The sequence below is a fragment of the Leucopleurus acutus genome (assembly GCF_964270905.1).
Source record: "Leucopleurus acutus genome assembly, chromosome: 8".
NCBI classification, from domain to species: Eukaryota; Metazoa; Chordata; class Mammalia; order Artiodactyla; family Delphinidae; genus Leucopleurus; species Leucopleurus acutus.
Genome location: NC_139151.1, coordinates 109,594,313 through 109,611,431, shown reverse-complemented (window position 1 = coordinate 109,611,431; position 17,119 = coordinate 109,594,313). Strand labels below are relative to the sequence as shown.

Sequence of the window (17,119 nt, the reverse complement as noted above, 5' to 3'; positions counted from 1 at the left end):
TTCTCAGTCCTCGGGTTGTTTCAGTAGAGGAGAGACACGCACACACCCCCAAGCTCCCCTTGCCACGTTCATCTTCCCTTTCAGGAGACAAAAATGAAGGGATGCCCAGTTTCTCTATTACTTTACTTCATGCCAGAAATGAAGGACAATCTCTAAAAATAAACCTACTAAAGAGGCCACCGCGCTAGAAAACCCTAGTGCATTACCTGGGACCCAGGCCCACACTTGGGGTGTGACTGGGGCTGCTCGACCCAAGTGGACAGATGCTAAACCTGCCCTTCAGATGGAGTCCAGTCTGGGGTTCCAGGTTGTCTGAGTCCAAGAGGTTGACCATCAGAAGAACGCTTGTGGCATTAAGAGCTTCAGCAGAAAGTCAGGCCAGGCAGCTCCTGCACATCTGTGGCTGGGGTGGCCCCGAGTGCACAGACTCATGACCTGGGAAGACACTCCAGGGGCAGCCTCAGGTCGCATGTTCTGGTTCAGCCAAAATTTGTAAGCGTGCCCGAGCTGTTCTTCAGGCAGAGGGCTCGTCAGAAGTGGGCAGTGGCTCCCGTGTAGCCCTTTCTGGCGTGAGGAGCAGCCCTCACTCTCCTAATTTGTCCCAACCATCAAGCTGGAGCACAAAGGAGAGAGGAAACTGGTTATCTGAAAACATACCTGGGCACATCTCAGGGCCTGGAATTGAATTATTTCCTAAAACGGAAGCTTTTCTGTCCGCAAATGCTGCTGTTCAACCAAGTTAAGACGATGCCAGCAGGGCTGGGCAAAACTGGGCGGCTAAATGGAGGGCTTCGCTTAAGTAACCAGTCGAGATGTACTCAAGTACGTTCACTGTTTGGAAAAGTAATCCAACTTAGACTTCAGCTCATCCCTTAGTGTTTATTCTTGGACAGCAACTCTTTTAAAATAAGTAAACCCCTAAAATCGTAACTTTACACAAATTTCTGTGGAACTAGAAAATAGCACAGGTCAAATCCTATAGGACTATAATTCTAAACGTCTATAGAGGCTACTTGACTTTGTCTTGCTGTTATATGGAAGTAGGAAGTCAGCCACCCAAGGCTCCTGTGTAAGCTGCCAGGCGGATCTGACCAAGATCTCTACTCCCCTGTGAGCAAGGCATCTGCTACGGTTCCTCTCGAGGTGTAAAGTGTAAGCATCCGTATTAGCCGGACTCTGCTTCCATTAAGCGACCCAGCAACGTGACTTTAACATTTGATGGTCTTTATTTCCTCCATATAATGAGATGAGAAATGGCACCGTCCTACATCTTATCCCTAAGAACCAAACTCTGGATTGAAAGGCAATGATGTCTAATATCATGAAAACAATATAACTGCAAAGTCTTATATCTTTAAAAAGCCTCATATTCTTCTTGCTTTGGTTCAAATTGGTAAGAAATCAGGCTGTAGCCAGAGGCTGGGGGCTTTTGCCAGTGGAGGTGAGAGGAAAGGGCTGACTCATGGCCCTGAGTCCTGAAGCAGCCACAGCTAGAAGGTGAGAGGTTTCCCGAGATGGCAAGAATATAACTTACAGCATTCTAGTGAAGTCCACTTCCAGCAGTGTTAAACCTGGCTGTCATCATAAATAATCCTCTTTGAGACAACTGGACTTAAAATGCTTAATGCTGCCCCCTGTAGAAAAGAACCCCTCACATCAAGGCTACACGTGCTAACTGATTCTCATGGGAAACTGCATCTTCTGTAACCTCACTTGTTTATAGGAGGTTTGACATCTAGAGAGATCAAGGCTCTCTGACTTTCTACGCTCAGCAGATGATACGTCAACTCCTCTCACTCTGATTATCTCCTAAAAGCATCATCCCACACAGGTTCAGAGAACTTCAGAATCACATCTTATCCTGGAGTGCTCCTTCAGTTTAGGGTACAAAGACAGCTGAAGTGTGACGACTGCAGAACGACAGCCCTGTCTGCCTAGACCCTCATCTCCACTCTGCCACTCAGCAGGAACGAAGCATCAGTTTCTTCATCTCTAAACAGAGGTATTAAGAATCACAGCACCCGATTCATAAGCACATAGATGGCGCCAAACAGTGCCTGGTACAGGGTTAACAGCAATATTACCTATTACTGTTACTGTTTTAGCCAAAGAGGGCGCCACTCCAGGTTGACCAGACCCCAGAGTAGAAGAGATGGCCCCTCCCGTGACTCTCAGCAGTCCCTACCTTTCCAGTTTCCCGCTGGATGAGGTCCCGCATCTCCTCCGTCCAGCCCAGAAGCTCCACCAGCCTTTTCACACCGTGAACCACGTCCCCCAGCTGGACCACATCCCTGCCCCGAGGATGCCTAGCCAAGGACCCCACCAAGTCCCGGTTGATGAGCAGTCGGGGCACCGAGCTCCTCACGGCCTCAGACAAGCTGGCGAAAGGTTCCACCTGAAAAATTGCCCAAACGTGAGGAGCACAGTGCCCGCCCTCCCAAGCCCTCGGGACCTTTCTGCCACAGCCCCTGCAGCCTCGGAGGGACAGCACAGACTGACAGTGAGACCTTGGATATGGAGAAAACCCAGCATCTGTTTCATTTCTTCAGTAGCACTCCCACTGCTGGGTCTCGATGCCCTTGTTCCCCCACCCCAGCCTGCCTCTCATCCACGCCCCCTTTCTCTTCCGACATCTCCTGGGTCCTGTGGGTCTCCCTGCTAAAGTTCATGCACACCACCTTACCTGCCCTCCTCATCCACACTCACCAGTGACATGACAGCTCGTCTATCTGGTCTCGCTCCCTGAGAGCAAGGGCCCGGCCCCTCACAGAGGGGCCACCACTGAGGGGGTCCTGACACACATACTGCAACAGGGCCTGGCACACAGCAGGCAGGTTCACTGAAGAAACACACAGCTCTGGGCCTCTGACTGGCTGGGGCCCCAGGCACAGGTCTTTCTGGCCCCTCTGCCCCTTGGTGCCTGCATCCAATCAGGCGCAGCCCATTTCAGGGTCTCATCACGTCCTTTAGAAGTCTCCTGAGCTTCAAATCCGGAGGCATCTCCCAGGCACCTCAAACACACGTGTGCAGGACTGCACTCAGCATCCCTGATCCAGATTCCCCCTCCCCAGCAAAGGCCCTGACCCCCACGAAGAGACAGACACCTCTCTCTTCGGTCCTCAAAGTGACGCCAGGCTCCGAGTCCAGCCGTTCCCTCTCTGCCGTCTCTCATAGCCCCGCAGTCTGACTGTGCTCAGCCTCCTGGACATCTGCTCACTTCAGTCCCTGTCCCCAAGTCTCTCTGATCCCGAGGATGACCAGCTACATCCCTGGTTTCACTGCCTCTACACAAGGTCGGTCTCTGTGATACGACCTGGGAGACCTGCTCCCGCCTCACGTCTCCCACACCCCTTCCCCTTGCGCACTGTGCCCACCTGCACTCTGGATACCTCCAACGCTGAGCATCCTCCCTGCTCCCCATTCTAGGCCTGGAACACGTCTGCCTCCTCGCATGTTGAATCCACTCATCTTCCAGAGGTGTGGCCCCAGAGCGTCTGTCCCACCAGCCCCACCTCCTCTGCCTCGTCCCGCCAGCCTCCTCCCCACATGTCTGTGCACCGCAAGGCCTGCTGACAAACCTCCAGAGAGGTCCCAAGGATGAGCAGCAGGTCTGCCATGGGGAAGTCAGCCAGATGCAGCAGGAACCTGTGGGGCAGCATCTCCCCAAAGAATACGATGTCGGGCTTCACAACGCCAGTGCAGACCGGGCAGCGTGGGACCGTGTCCACCATCACGTCAGCCTGGGGTGACACAGAGAGAAAGGGGGCCCGAGGAAGCTGTCACAACACACTGTAAACGGAAAAGGCAAAACCAGCTTCTTATTGAGAAACTGTCAAGCGTTCCACAGCTGAGACAGTAGTACAGTGAAGCCCCTGTCTATAATGAACCCAGCTTCAGCAATTACTGACACTCTGCCAGTTTCATATAGCACCCCAGAATTTGGGGAGCTTGCAGTATTTGAAAGCAGATCATGGACACCATACGATATCCAACGCATTGAACACTACGCTCTGCACCTGGGGTGCTTATCAGAGATATGCAGGTGCTGAGGAAACACAGCTGAACTTGGAACAATACAGGGGTCAGGGGCACCAACCCTCCGCACAAATGAAAATCTATACAGAACTTAGCGTTAGTTAACCCTCTGTACAGATGGTTCCTCTGTATCTGTGGTTCAACCAACCATGGATCAAGTAGTCCTGGAGTACACATTTATTGAAAAAAATCCACATATGAGTGGACCCACACAGTTCAAACCCGTGTTCAAAGGTCAACTGTACTGATTATATAGTCCTCAGAAGTACTCTGTAGGCATTTGGCCAACAACAGGCATTATTCAATTTGTCCCTGATTTTAGCTGAAGTGATCCTGACATCGTCACCTTAGCCCTGAAGACATTCAGGTCGGCTTCAACTCACTGGCTGGAGTTATGAGTCACAACATTTTCCACAGACTTCCTCCTTGCAGGCCAAGGTGAAGCAGATGTAAGCTATTATTATATCCTGCTACACTTGGATTCATGCTTGGGCTAGACATTAGAGGAGGAAACTAAGGAAAAAGACACCTGGCTTCTAAGACAAACCTTTACAGCTAATGGGATTTGTTTTTGCAGGCAGAACCCAGTAAGGAGCAGCAGAAACAACAGACAAAAGAGATGGGCTGGTCAGCGACTTCAGATATTCGCAGACACAGATTAGAAACTACATTATGGGTGAATTTTTAAAAAGACAGGCTTGAAATATCTGTTGGAGATAGAAAGCTATACAAAATAATGTCGTGGATTTGAGAAAGAACCAGATAGAACTTCCAGTAATAAAAAGTAGAGTATCGAAAATTAAAGCTCAGTGGAAGGGCTTTATCCTCTGTGACAGAACAGAATATTGATAAACTGGAAAGTAGATCAGGAGAACTCAGAATGCAGCACAAAGAGGAGCAGGATGGGTGTAGAAAAGAGCCGCCAAGGGCTGCGGACAGTGTGAACCAGTCTCAGAGGTGTTTCACCCAAGGTCCACACAGAGAGGACACGACATGGTGGGGCAGTCACTGTCTGAAGGGATCATGACTGAAGATTTTTCAGCAAAAATGAAAGATATCAAACCTCAGATTCAGAAAGCTCTACAATTTTTAAGCAGAATAAACAAAAGGAAATCCATACGGAGACAAACCATAGTAAAGTGCAAAACTCCAAAGAGAAAAGTTTTTTAAAATATGCAGAGAATAGATAGCAACAGACTGATTCTAAAGTTGATATGGAAAGCAAAAGACTCAGAATAGCCAACACAATCTGGAAGAAGATGATCGATGAAAGAAAAATATGGTAAGTCAGGCTTCATTAAAATTAAAGACTTCTCCTCCGTGAAAGACAGTAAGAGGATGAGACGACAAGTCACAGACGGGGAGAAAATATGCAAAAGACACATCTGATAAAGAACAATAAGAAAATGGGCAACCCAGTTAAAAACTGAGCCCAAGACCTCACCAGAGAAGATATACAGATGGTAAATGAGCATATGAAACAAGTTCAACATCATATGCCACTAGGAAATTGCAAATTAAACAATGATATTCCACTACACACCTATTAAGAACGGCCAGAATCAGAACACTGACAACACCAAGTGCTTATGAGGATGTGGAGCAACAGGAACTCACATTCACTGCCGCTGGGAATGCAAAATGGGGCAGCCCCTTGGGAAGACACAAACTAAACACAGTCTTACCATAGCATTCAGCAATCACGCTCCTTGGTATTTACCCAGAGGAACTTATGTCCACATAAAAACCTGCACATGGATGTTTATAGCAACTTTATTCATAATTGCCAAAGCAATCAAGATGTCCTTTAGTAGGTGAATGGATAAACAAACTGTGTTACATCCAGCAAATGGAATATTAGCCTAAAAAAAAAAAAAGTGCTTATCAGGCCATGAAAAGACATGGAGGAACCTTAAATACATAATGCTAAGTGAAAGAAGCCAGTGAGAAAAGGCTGCATATTGTATGATTCCAACTCTATGACATTCTGGAAAGGGCAAAACTATGGAGACAACAAAAAGATCTGTGATTGCCAACCTAAATGTCCATCAACAGAGGAATGGATAAAGCAGATGTAGTACATATACACAATGGAATATTACTCAGCCATAAAAAATAACAAAATAATGCCATTTGCAGCAACATGGATGGACCTAGAGATTACCATACTAAGTGAAGGAAGTCAGACAGAGAAAGACATATATATGATATCACTCATATGTGGAATCTAATTTTTTTTAATGATACAAATGAACTTATTTACAAAACAGAAACAGACTCACAGATTTCAAAAACAAACTTATGGTTACCAAAGGGGAAACGTGGTAGGGAGGGATAAATTAGGAGCCTGGGATTAACATATACACACTACTATATACCAACAAGGACCTACTGTATAACACAGGAAACTCTACTCAATATTCTGTAATAACCTATACGGGAAAAGAATCTGAAAAAGAATGAATATATGTATACGTATAACTGAATCACTTTGCTGTACACCTGAAACTAACACAACACTGTAAATCAACTACACTCCAATAGAATTTTTTTAAAAATCAGTGGTTGCTAGGGGTTGGGGGCAGGAAGGGAATAGGGTTGACTGATTAGTGGATACAGGGTTTTCCTTTGGGGTGATGAAAATATTTTGGAATTAGATAGAGGTGGCGGTTGCACAACACAGTGAATGTACTAAATACCAATAGACGGTACACTTTAAAATGGTTAATTTTATGCTATGTGAATTTCACCTCAATAAAAAATAAAAGACAGGATCCTGTGCCATGTTGATATTTCAGAATTTCATCTTTATTTAAGATTTTCCACTCTATCTTACTCTACTTTAAAAAACCCATTCTAGGGACTTCCCCAGTGGTCCAGTGGTTAAGAATCCACCTTCCGCAAGGATATACAACACAGAAAAGACAGTCTCTTCAATAAGCGGTGCTGGGAAAACTGGACAGCTACATGTAAAAGAATGAAATTAGAACACTCCCTAACACCATACACAAAAATAAACTCATGGGGCTTCCCTGGTGGCGCAGTGGTTGAGAATCTGCCTGCCAATGCAGGGGACACGGGTTCGAGCCCTGGTCTGGGAGGATCCCATATGCCACGGAGCAACTAGGCCCGTGAGCCACAACTACTGAGCCTGCGTGTCTGGAGCCTGTGCTCCGCAACAAGAGAGGCCGCTGTAGTGAGAGGCCCGCGTACCGCGATGAAGAGTGACCCCCACTTGCCACAACTAGAGAAAGCCTTCACACAGAAACGAAGACCCAACGCAGCAAAAATAAATAATTAATAAACTCCTACCCCAACATCTAAAAAAAAAAAAAACTATTAAAAAAAACCAACTGTATATAAATAAATAAATAAACTCAAAATGGATTAAAGACCTAAATGTAAGACCGGACACTATAATACTCTTAGAGGACAACATAGGAAGAACACTCTTTGACATAAATCACAGCAAGATCTTTTTTGACCCACCTCCTAGAGTAATGGAAACAAAAACAAAAATAAACAAATGGGACCTAATGAAACTTAAAAGCTTTTGCACAGCAAAGGAAACCATAAACAAGATGAAAAGACAACCCTCAGAATTGAAGAGAATATTTGCAAATGAATCAACGGACAAAGGATTAATCTCCAAAATATACAAAGAGCTCATGCAACTCAATATCAAAAAAACAAACAACCCAATCCAAAAATGGGCCGAAGACCTAACCTAAATATACATTTCTCCAAAGAAGACATACAGATGGCCAAGAGGCACGTGAAAAGATGCTCAACATCACTAATTATGAGAGAAGTGCAAATCAAAACTACAAGGAGGTATCACCTCACACTAGTCAGAATGGCCATCATGAAAAAATCTACAAACAGGGCTTCCCTGGTGGCGCAGTGGTTGAGAGTCCGCCTGCCGATGCAGGGGACACAGGTTCGTGGCCCGGTCCGGGAAGATCCCACATGCCGCGGAGCGGCTGGGCCTGTAAGCCATGGCTGCTGAGCCTGCGTGTCCGGAGCCTGTGCTCCGCAATGGGAGAGGCCACAACAGTGAGAGGCCCGCGTACCGCAAAAAAAAAAAAAAAAAAACCCATTCTAGGATAAAGATGTGGTGTATATAGATATATACAATGGAATATTACTCATCCATTTAAAAGACTGAAATAATGCCATTTGCAGCCACATGGATGGACCTAGAGATTATCATACTAAGCAAAGTAAGTCAGAAAGAGAAAGACAAATATCATAGGATATCACTTATACGTGGAATCTAAAATACCACACAAATGAATATATCTACGAAACAGAAACAGACTCACAGAGAAAGAGAACAGACTTGTGGTTGCCAAGGGGTAGGGAGGTGTGGGAGGGATGGATTGGGAGTGTGGGATTAGCAAATGCAAACTATTATATATAGGATGGATAAACTACAAGGGCCTACAGTATAGCACAGGGAACTATATTCAATATCCTGTGATAAACCATAATGGAAAAGAATGTGAAAAAGAATATATATATGTATAGCTGGTCACTCTGCTGTACAGCAGAAATTAAACACAACATTGTGAATCAACTATACTGCAATAAAATTAAAAAAAAAAAAATTCTATTCCCAAATATTCCCAGAAGTACACAGAGGTGTAAACATGGGTATCATTACTGTATTATTTTTAATAGTAAAAATCACAAACATCATAATATATCCCACAACAGGTGAATTGCTAAATGGAATGCTTTATAGTTACTAAAAACAGTAAGTAGAGCTGTAGCTATTGACACAAAATATCCATGAAATTTTGCTCAGTGACAAAGCATGTTGCACATTAATCTTAATGATCCCATTAATGAAAAAAAATTGTAACTGTGTGTGGGTGTAAGTACCCAGAAATGTGCATGTATGTTTGTATATACATATCTTTCTTTTTTTAAGGCCTGGAACATTATACACCAAACTGTTAAAAGTGGGCTACAGGAACTGGATGAAGGCAGATTCATTTTTCCCTATATATTTCTCTATTGCCTTATTTTTTTTTTAATCTGAAAAGATCCTATGGCCCAATAAGTTTATATTTACAGGTACTGGGAGTTAGGACTTGCACATTTTTAAAAAACTGAAGTACAGCTGGTTTACGATATTGTGTTAGTTTCAGGTGTACAGCAAAGGGATTCGGTTATACATGTGTATATATATGTATGTATACATATTCTTTTTTTATTCTTTTCCCTTATAGGTTATTAAAGCTATTGAATGTATAGTTCCCTATGCTATACCGTAAATCCTTGTTGTTTGTATTGCCTTAATTTTTTACAAGTACATATTAAAAATATTTTCCTAGTATTACTGTTCTGTTGTCCTTCCGACATGATGCTTATGCAACACCGCTTCTCCAGCTTACTCCCAGTGAGAAAGGCAGAAGGGAGAGAACTGTCAGTGTGACAACTCACCCAAAAGTCTTCCCCTGGGAAGGGTCTTCGGCAGACGGTGCAGGTGGCAGAGGCAAAGGATCCATGAGCTTCAACGAGCTTTGAGGCAGGGATGCCAGACGCTGAAATTCAAACCAAAGCTAAGTGCTGCTGCCCCCAGCTTGGGCGGAAGCCCCTTAGTGTAACCTCTGGGCTGAGCAGGCCCTCCAGGAGTCACCGCCCTTGGTGGAAGCCCGACGGCCCCGCCTCTGTCACCTACAAACGACACCCACTGATCAGAATAACCTCAGGGGTGAGGCTCCAACATGGAGCCGAATCACAGTTAAAACAAAGCCTGTGAAAACACAGTAGAAAAAACATTTAAGTCCAGATAAAAGTACACCCAATACTAAGAAAAACATTTTCTATGCTACAGACACCTAGTAAAAGGGAGAAAATATTATAAATACATTTCCAAAAACCTGTAGAAAAACAGACAAAAGGTAACTTATCATGAAGTTTTTGTTATCACCGTCAGCTCTGGAAGACTGTAGGTACACAGACCTGGTCCTAGCTGCAGTGGTTTCCCACTGTCCTCACTGTACATACGCCGAAGCTCACAGCCACACACTCCCGCCTTCCCACAAGGCCTGCCCTGCTGCAACTCCAGGAGAGAGACTGTCCCCATGGGGTATTCACTGCTGCCTATGTGGTTCCAAGCTGTAGAGTCCTTCTAGCAAAGAAACATTTTCCTGGAGTCGAGATAACTCCATTTTTCGAATCACAACACACCCACAGCCTGGCTGAGCTGCCGCTGGCTTGCTGAGAGTTGCCTGTCAGCACCTGTCAGCGTCACTGCACGTAAGAAGAGGCCCCGGCAACTGCTTCTCTAGGGTGCACGGCCAGGGGTCTGTATGACAGTATGACCCATGAATCACTGGTTGTGGCCGCCACCTAGACAGTCAAGAAATCACCACACACTGAGTTTGATGAACTTAAGGAATTATGAGTGATTTCTCTGTGTGACAATATCATGGCTGTGTTTTAAAAGTCTTTATCTTCTAAAGATATCCATTGCTAGATTTATGTATTAAATTTATGATGAGAGGGATCTGCTTCAAAATAGTTGGGGGTGAGAGAGAGGTGGGGTAGGACACAGATTAAACAGGACTAGCCATGATGAGGTGATGAGGACATGAGGATTCATTACATTCTTCTCTTCATTTTTGTGTGCTCGGAAAATCCCATAATGAAAACTTTAAAAAAGAAATCATTAGGGGACTTCACTTGTGGTCCAGTGGTTAAGAATCCGCCTTCCAATGCAGAGGACATGGGTTTGATCCCCGGTCGGGGACCGAATATCCCACATGCCGCAGGGCAACTAAGCCCACGTGCCACGACTAGAGAGCCTGTGTACCGCAACTACTGAGGCCACGTGCTCTGGAGCCACAACTAGAGAGAAGCCCACGCACCGCAACAAAGATCCTGTGTGCCACAACTAAGACCTGATGCAGCCAAATAAATAAATATTTTAAAATATATACATATAAAAAGAAAAGAAATCAACGGATCAGAAGCTCCCAATGTCAACTTTAGTTCTATCCCAAACTCACAGCCCAGAAAATGGGTCCACCAATGAGGTCCCAACAGTGATACTTAAACACACAGAGGACATTTTTGGGGGGGACAAAGGCAAAAGTTTTTGGCTCAAAATCAGTCACAAGGATGGGGAATAAGCACTGGGCCTCAGCCCTACCCAGAAACAGGCACCTGAGCCTTCCCTACAGGAGTGAGAAGATGTGAGACAGGACGGAGGTCTCACCTCTCTCAAGCCCATCGATGTTCTGTGTGTAGAGCCGCAGAAGCAGCCCCTTGTCATGGAGCAGTCGCAGGAAGTAGTGAGTGGCATTAGGCCTATAGTTCCCAGGGTACAGCTCCTTGGCAAAAGTGAAAAACGGCTTGGGATCGCGAAAGAAAAATGAGAGCTCAAAAATGGCCTCGGGGTAGGGGATCTTGTACTGCTGGAGGTTGCTGTAGTATCCGGTCCCTGGAGATCTGCAGAGAGAAGCAAGAGGCTCTGAGCCCTTCAGGAGAGAGCCCCAGGCAGCCAGGGAGGTGCATGGGGACTGCACGGCACCTGAAGTCTGGGACGCCGCTGGGTGTGCTGATGCCGGCCCCCACCATGACCACCACCCTCTGGCAGGCTCTGGTTTTAATCAGCTCAGCAATGTCCTGCAGGAGAAACTTCTGACTGTGGCCTCCACTTCCAGAGACACTTGAGGCACCGGCAGAAAAAGATATGGGCCTTCCTCCACCTGCAACACTGACAGGAAAAGGAGAGCAGTCACGTAACCGATGATAATCCAGTTCATGCTAGCAAGAATGAGCCATGTCTCCCCTCCCCAACCCCACCACTGAGAATGACCGCACACTTCCCTCCTGCCCCCCAAACGACCACCTTTCTCACCATGGATAAAATACAAACTCAGAAATCAAGACGTATTTCAGGTTAATAGCAACTGTGCAAATAAGGAAAGTATCATTTCACAATTCCTATTATCAAAGGCTAGTGCTGAAGGCTCAAGCTAGAGCCAAGGGCATCCCTTTGCGGGGTCTCTGGGGATACTCTCTGCAGAGCCATACACCCTAACATACCTGGGACGTGACAAATACTCAGTGACATTTAAAGAAAGTTAAACATCTCAGACTTTACACCAAATATTACCAGGATGATAAGTGGGTTCAAGAGACCATTCCAAAAACAAACATTCATATCCTAACAGTGAGCGATTCAAACTGCTGCAGAAACTTCAACGTCCGCAACTACTCAGGAGGCTGCTCATGTTACATGGCAGCCAAACAAGTCACAGAACCCAGGCAAGGCAGTGGGCAGACTGGACCTCGGGGTCTCCCCGCAAAACTCCAGAGACCAGGAGCTGAGACGCTCTCAACAAGTTTAACGGTCAGGGGTGAGGTGCTCTTCCACACACAAAAAGAGCAAGACACACAATAAACAAGTCACAGGCTTCGGAGAGGCATCAGGACTCAGTAAGTGACTCCAAACCCAGGAAAGCACCCGGAAGGAGACGAGGGCAACACAGACAGCACAGAGCCTGGAGCGACACCTGAAAAACGTTCCACTGAAGCAAGTCTGCAGCCACTGGGGGCGCGCAGGCTAGAGACGAGTGCGGGCCTGAAGGCCTTCTGGGTTTACTGATCTGCTCTCGGGGCCCTCATCTGGCAGCTGCCTGAGCTGCACAACTTCATCACCGCCTGGCATCACTCTGGCAGCTCACCCAGAGTTCAAGACGGCCAGCCCCACCACACAGGGCACCTTCCTCACACCCCAAGGGCTGGCAGCTACCACACCCATCCTCCAGGAGAAGGGCCTGATGACCCGCCTCCAGGACATCGCCCTCCACCCTGACAGGAAAAGAGATTAAACCAACTGAAACGACAGCCCTCCCCAAATGATTGATAAATCTAAAGTGAATACAGACATAAAAACAGGAAACAGAGTATTTACTTTACTCATTTGTGATACAAGCAAGAAATAGGCACGCTAAAAGCACATCTTTACATACAGGTCAGGACAACCCAGAGCTTATCTTCCAGGAGTGCGACCCTAACTCACTCCCTTGTTTGCTCTGTCTTTGGTTTTTCTCTTGTTCCTGAAAAATCTGCACAGACCCACCTGCTTACACACGGCTGGTGAGGTTTGCCCAGACGCCCTCTGCCAGCCAGAGCACAACACACCCCGCCCCAGTGATGGCTTCAACCCCGCTACTCCCTCTCACAGACCCCTCCTCTCCTGGTTCTCGTATACACCCTAAACCCAGCTCCTTTGCCTGAAAAGACCTTTTCCACCTCAGCGTGTCCAAAGTCTCCCAGAGTCAAGGCCACCTCCTTCATGAAGCCACTGATGAACCCGGTGAGAAGTCACTTTGCCCTCCTCTGAAAGGTGACAGTGCTGGCTCCCCCTCCTCCCTTTAGGGTGCCTGTCACCCCTTCCCTTCCTGCACTCTCACACTCCACTCTGGGGTAAATGACAGTGCAACTCAGGGGCTTGCTGGCCACTCAGTCCATTTGTGATGCCTCTCCTGACACACAAAGCATCATCTTGGTTTTCCAAAGAACAGACCTCAGAAAGGTGTGTGATGAGAAAGAGGAACGTGGCAAGGGGAGGCAGGGCCGAGGGCACCAAAAGGAGAGGCACAGCCCTAGCTCACTGCCTGTCTCACCAAGTCGCTCAAGCACCCTGAGCCTCAGCTGCCGAAGCTAAAAGCAAGGGAGCCAGAGACGATTCCTACAGTCTTTTGAAAAAAATCCATAGCTGTAAACCTCCCAGCAGAAAGTACAGGAAATAGATGCAGCAGGGAAAACAATGCTTCCCCACTCCTCCCCAGGCTCTTGCAGAGAGGCCCCTAGATTCTGAAGAAAGTTCTGCTGCATCAAAGACTTGCATAAAATCACCTGTGAAGGCAGCTCTTCTGAGTGCAAAAGTCAATGAAATCTCCAAAGAGGGTTTTCCAATGAAAACCAGTCAGATGGTTAAGAAGGAAAGAGAAGGTTCTGGTTCCAACCACAGCTATTAAATGCCCCCCTGCACACAGCATCAACAACATCTATTCACCTAAGGTCCTCACCCAAACATTTACTGAGCTCCTCCTAAATGCAAATTATTATGAGAAATGCAAAAGGAATGAGAGGGAAGTTGTGATACTGTGATTTATAATAAATATATATTTTGGTCTCTGTCCCAGAACTCTCTGAATTTCCTAAGAGCAACGGGAGCATCTTTCGTTACAATATTTGGCCTTTTGGCCTCAGTTCCTAAAATCACTTCAGAGCTGTGAAGGTGAAATGGGTGTCTTGTCATTCATAACAAGCCTCTCACAACTACACTGAGTTTATGTTAATGAGGTGACTATTGGAAATCCCCTAAGGATGGGGATATAGTTGCCAGGGGGACCTCCCACAATTAGAGGGTTGGAGCCTCCATGAAAACCCAAAAGGAGGGGGTTCAGAGAGCTGCCAGGTTGGTGAACCAGAAAGCTTCCACGTGCCAGGCCCTAAACTCCACAGGGACAGAAGCTCCTGTATTGAGAACCCTTCCAAACCTCGCCCTATATACATATCTCTCCATCTGGCTGTTCATTCATATCCTTTAATATCCCTTATAATAAACCCGCGATCTAGTAAGTAAACTGGTTTCCTGAATTCTGTGAGCCGCTCTAGCAAGTGAATCCAACCAGAGGAGGGGGTCGTGGGAACCTCCGATTTGCAGTCAGTTCGTCAGAAGGACAGGTGAACCTGGATTGGCGGCTGAAGTGGTGTCAGTCTTGTGGGACTGAGCCCTTAACCTGTGGAAGCTGGTGCTATCTCCAGGCTGACAGAGTCAGAATTCAGTTAAATTTGACACCCCGTCGGTGTCTGTGGAAAAGCGGAGAGTTGCTTGCTGGTGTTGAAAAAATACCCATGTTGTAGAAGTCATTACCATTGTTGAGTGCCTACTTGCATGCAAGGTATTACTCAGGGTACTTGATGTGTATTTCTCATCTACATCAGTAAAACGTCTGTCGCTGAAAAACACCCGGCAGAATTTTGCCGAATGTCTAGAACATACTGAATGACTTAAAGTATATGCTACATGGAATGAGAATTACTGGGAGTAGGGGTGCTCTGAGGGGCAAGCATGGGTGCTGCCTGGGAAACGGCAACAAGGCACAATTTCTTATAAGAGCCCTAAAAAGGCACAACTTCCAACTTGCAGACAGCCTGTGCAAACGGACTGCTCCTCGCAGGCACCCTCCAGCCTTCTGCTTGATGGTGGCAGCAGCGGGTGGGGAGAGTGGGAGCAGGGTTTACTGAATGATGGCGGTCTCCTGATCAGCACCTGGTGGCCCGGGTCACTGTTTAGCCATGCCCCACCCACACAACTGCCTGCAGATTCTGAAACTGGAATAAGCTCCATGGAGGCAACAGTTTGTCTGACCCCTGCTCCATCCTAGCATCTAGAACAGTCTGGTAGATAATGAGTCCAATTAAAAGTTTCTTGGATGAAAGAAAGACTCCTCCTTGGTATTTCTTTATGAAACTCTTCGATATTTTTGGTAGTTGTGTAAGAAGGCATTAAATGAACGTACCATTATTTACGTAAACACTTGACCATTAGTGGGCATTTAAGTTAGTTTCCTAACTACTCTGATTAGCAACTATGGGCCTTAAGATTTTTCCACTTGTAGGTTCAGTTCCTAGACAAGAACTCAAAATGTGCAATTATTGTGTATGAACCTGTGAAGGGGTATGAACATACGCTGGTGGGAGTATTAACTGCACCACCTTTATGTGGGGCAATAAAATGTAGACGCAGGAGTTCCACTACTAGAAATTTATCCAAAAAGTGAGGTACAAATAAGGTTATTCAAAACAGCATTATCTGTAATAACTAAAGATTAGAACCCATTTCAACAAGAGACTCGTTAAAGTATGAAACATCCATATAATGGAATTCTACAGATTAGTATAAAAGGCTCAGAAAACATTTGTTTAGAATGGAAGTAACTCCAAGACATGTTAAATAAAAAAGGACAGGTACAGAATAGAATCTAACTAAAAAGGGGGCGGGATGTCAAGAATAAACAAGTAATGTTGCTTATACACGCCCAAAATACCCCGGGAAGAAACGAGAAACCAATGCCATGGGTGTCTCCGGAACACCCTTCAGGGCCGCGTGAGCAGGGACTTGCCATTTTCAGGTCCTCCAATCGTCCCGCCGACCACGCAGGGGGAAGCCTGACTCCCCCGCTCCCCTGAGCGGGTCAGTCTCCGCCCTGGGCCCCGCCCGCCACCCCCGCCGCCGCCGTCACCCGGAACAAACCAAGGCCGGCGGGTCCAGGGCCGCGCACCTCCCAGGCCCCAAAGCCTGAGGGCGGGAACAACTGAACAAGCCCACAGCGCCATGTTCCTCCAGAGCCCGCAGCGTCAGGCGCCCAGGGGTCACGTGCGCGCTCCGCCCCCGAGCACGCCCCACCCCCGAAAGTCCCTCCCCTGCAAGGCCTTACCACACCCTCGCGCTCTCTTTCCCCACCTCCAGCGCGCCCCGCCCCTCTCGGTGCACCCTCGCCCCGCCCCAGCGCGTCCTTACCACACCCTCGCGCTCTCTTTCCCCGTCCCCCAGCGCCCCGCTCCCGCAAGCCCTTACCACAGCCTCGCGCTCTCTTTCCCGGCCCCGGCAGCCCAGGTGGAGGTGGACGGAAGGTGGGGCCGGTTTCCTAGTCTGATGATCTCCCTCCTCTGGTACCCGAGACCAAACCAGGAACCTGCATTTCTCTACCCTCGCTCCCACCTTTTTTCAATTGAGATGGCGATGATAACTAACACTTTGGGAGTGCTTTCTATGGACAGGCATCATATTTATACTTAGTCCTCGAAAGCCACTACTAGGAAGGTAGTATTGTTATCATCCCACTTGAATCGGGAACACTGGGTCACAAAGGCCGAGGCCACACAGCCAGTCGATGGCTGGTTCGACCCAGGCGCCCGTACTCTTCAACGCCAGAGTAGCACGGCCAGCTGCCAGGGGATTCCGGTACAAATCTTGAGGAGAACTCTGCCCGAAGGAACTAGGCACGGTTACCATGACAACCAGGAGCGCCCCACGTCGCGTATGGCG

General features: G+C 47.1%; 1 protein-coding gene across 3 annotated transcripts; it reads right to left on the bottom strand.

Moving 5' to 3' along the window:
• Positions 1-40: 40 nt before the first annotated feature.
• Positions 41-16,400, bottom strand: SIRT3 (sirtuin 3). Of its 3 annotated transcripts, XM_082845850.1 has the most exons (7): positions 16,325-16,400; positions 11,582-11,767; positions 11,267-11,499; positions 9,487-9,587; positions 3,579-3,740; positions 2,186-2,395; positions 1,320-1,634 (listed from the first exon to the last, which is right to left on the bottom strand). In XM_082845850.1, exons 2-7 carry the CDS (start codon positions 11,626-11,628, stop codon positions 1,566-1,568), a joined length of 822 nt encoding a protein of 273 aa, XP_082701976.1. In that variant the 5' UTR covers positions 11,629-11,767; positions 16,325-16,400; the 3' UTR covers positions 1,320-1,565. The 3 variants fall into 3 exon arrangements, with proteins under 3 accessions (XP_082701975.1, XP_082701976.1, XP_082701974.1); XM_082845849.1 differs by lacking the exons at positions 1,320-1,634; positions 16,325-16,400 and adding an exon at positions 41-613 and having other exon boundaries at positions 11,582-11,723; XM_082845848.1 differs by lacking the exon at positions 16,325-16,400 and having other exon boundaries at positions 11,582-11,723.
• Between the last annotated feature and the right edge of the window lie 719 nt (positions 16,401-17,119).

What these genes read in the sequence shown, in the direction of transcription:
- SIRT3 (XM_082845850.1), bottom strand. Translation starts at nt 11,628, where the DNA reads ATGGTGGGGGCCGGCATCAGCACACCCAGCGGCGTCCCAGACTTCAG. An exon ending in TCCTTGGGACCTCTCTGGAG is followed by an intron (nt 2,396 to 3,578) that starts GTTTGTCAGCAG and finishes GCAATTTTTCAG; the next exon opens with GTGGAACCTTTCGCCAGCTT. An exon ending in TCCAGCGGGAAACTGGAAAG is followed by an intron (nt 1,635 to 2,185) that starts GTAGGGACTGCT and finishes TCTTTTCTACAG; the next exon opens with GGGGCAGCATTAAGCATTTT.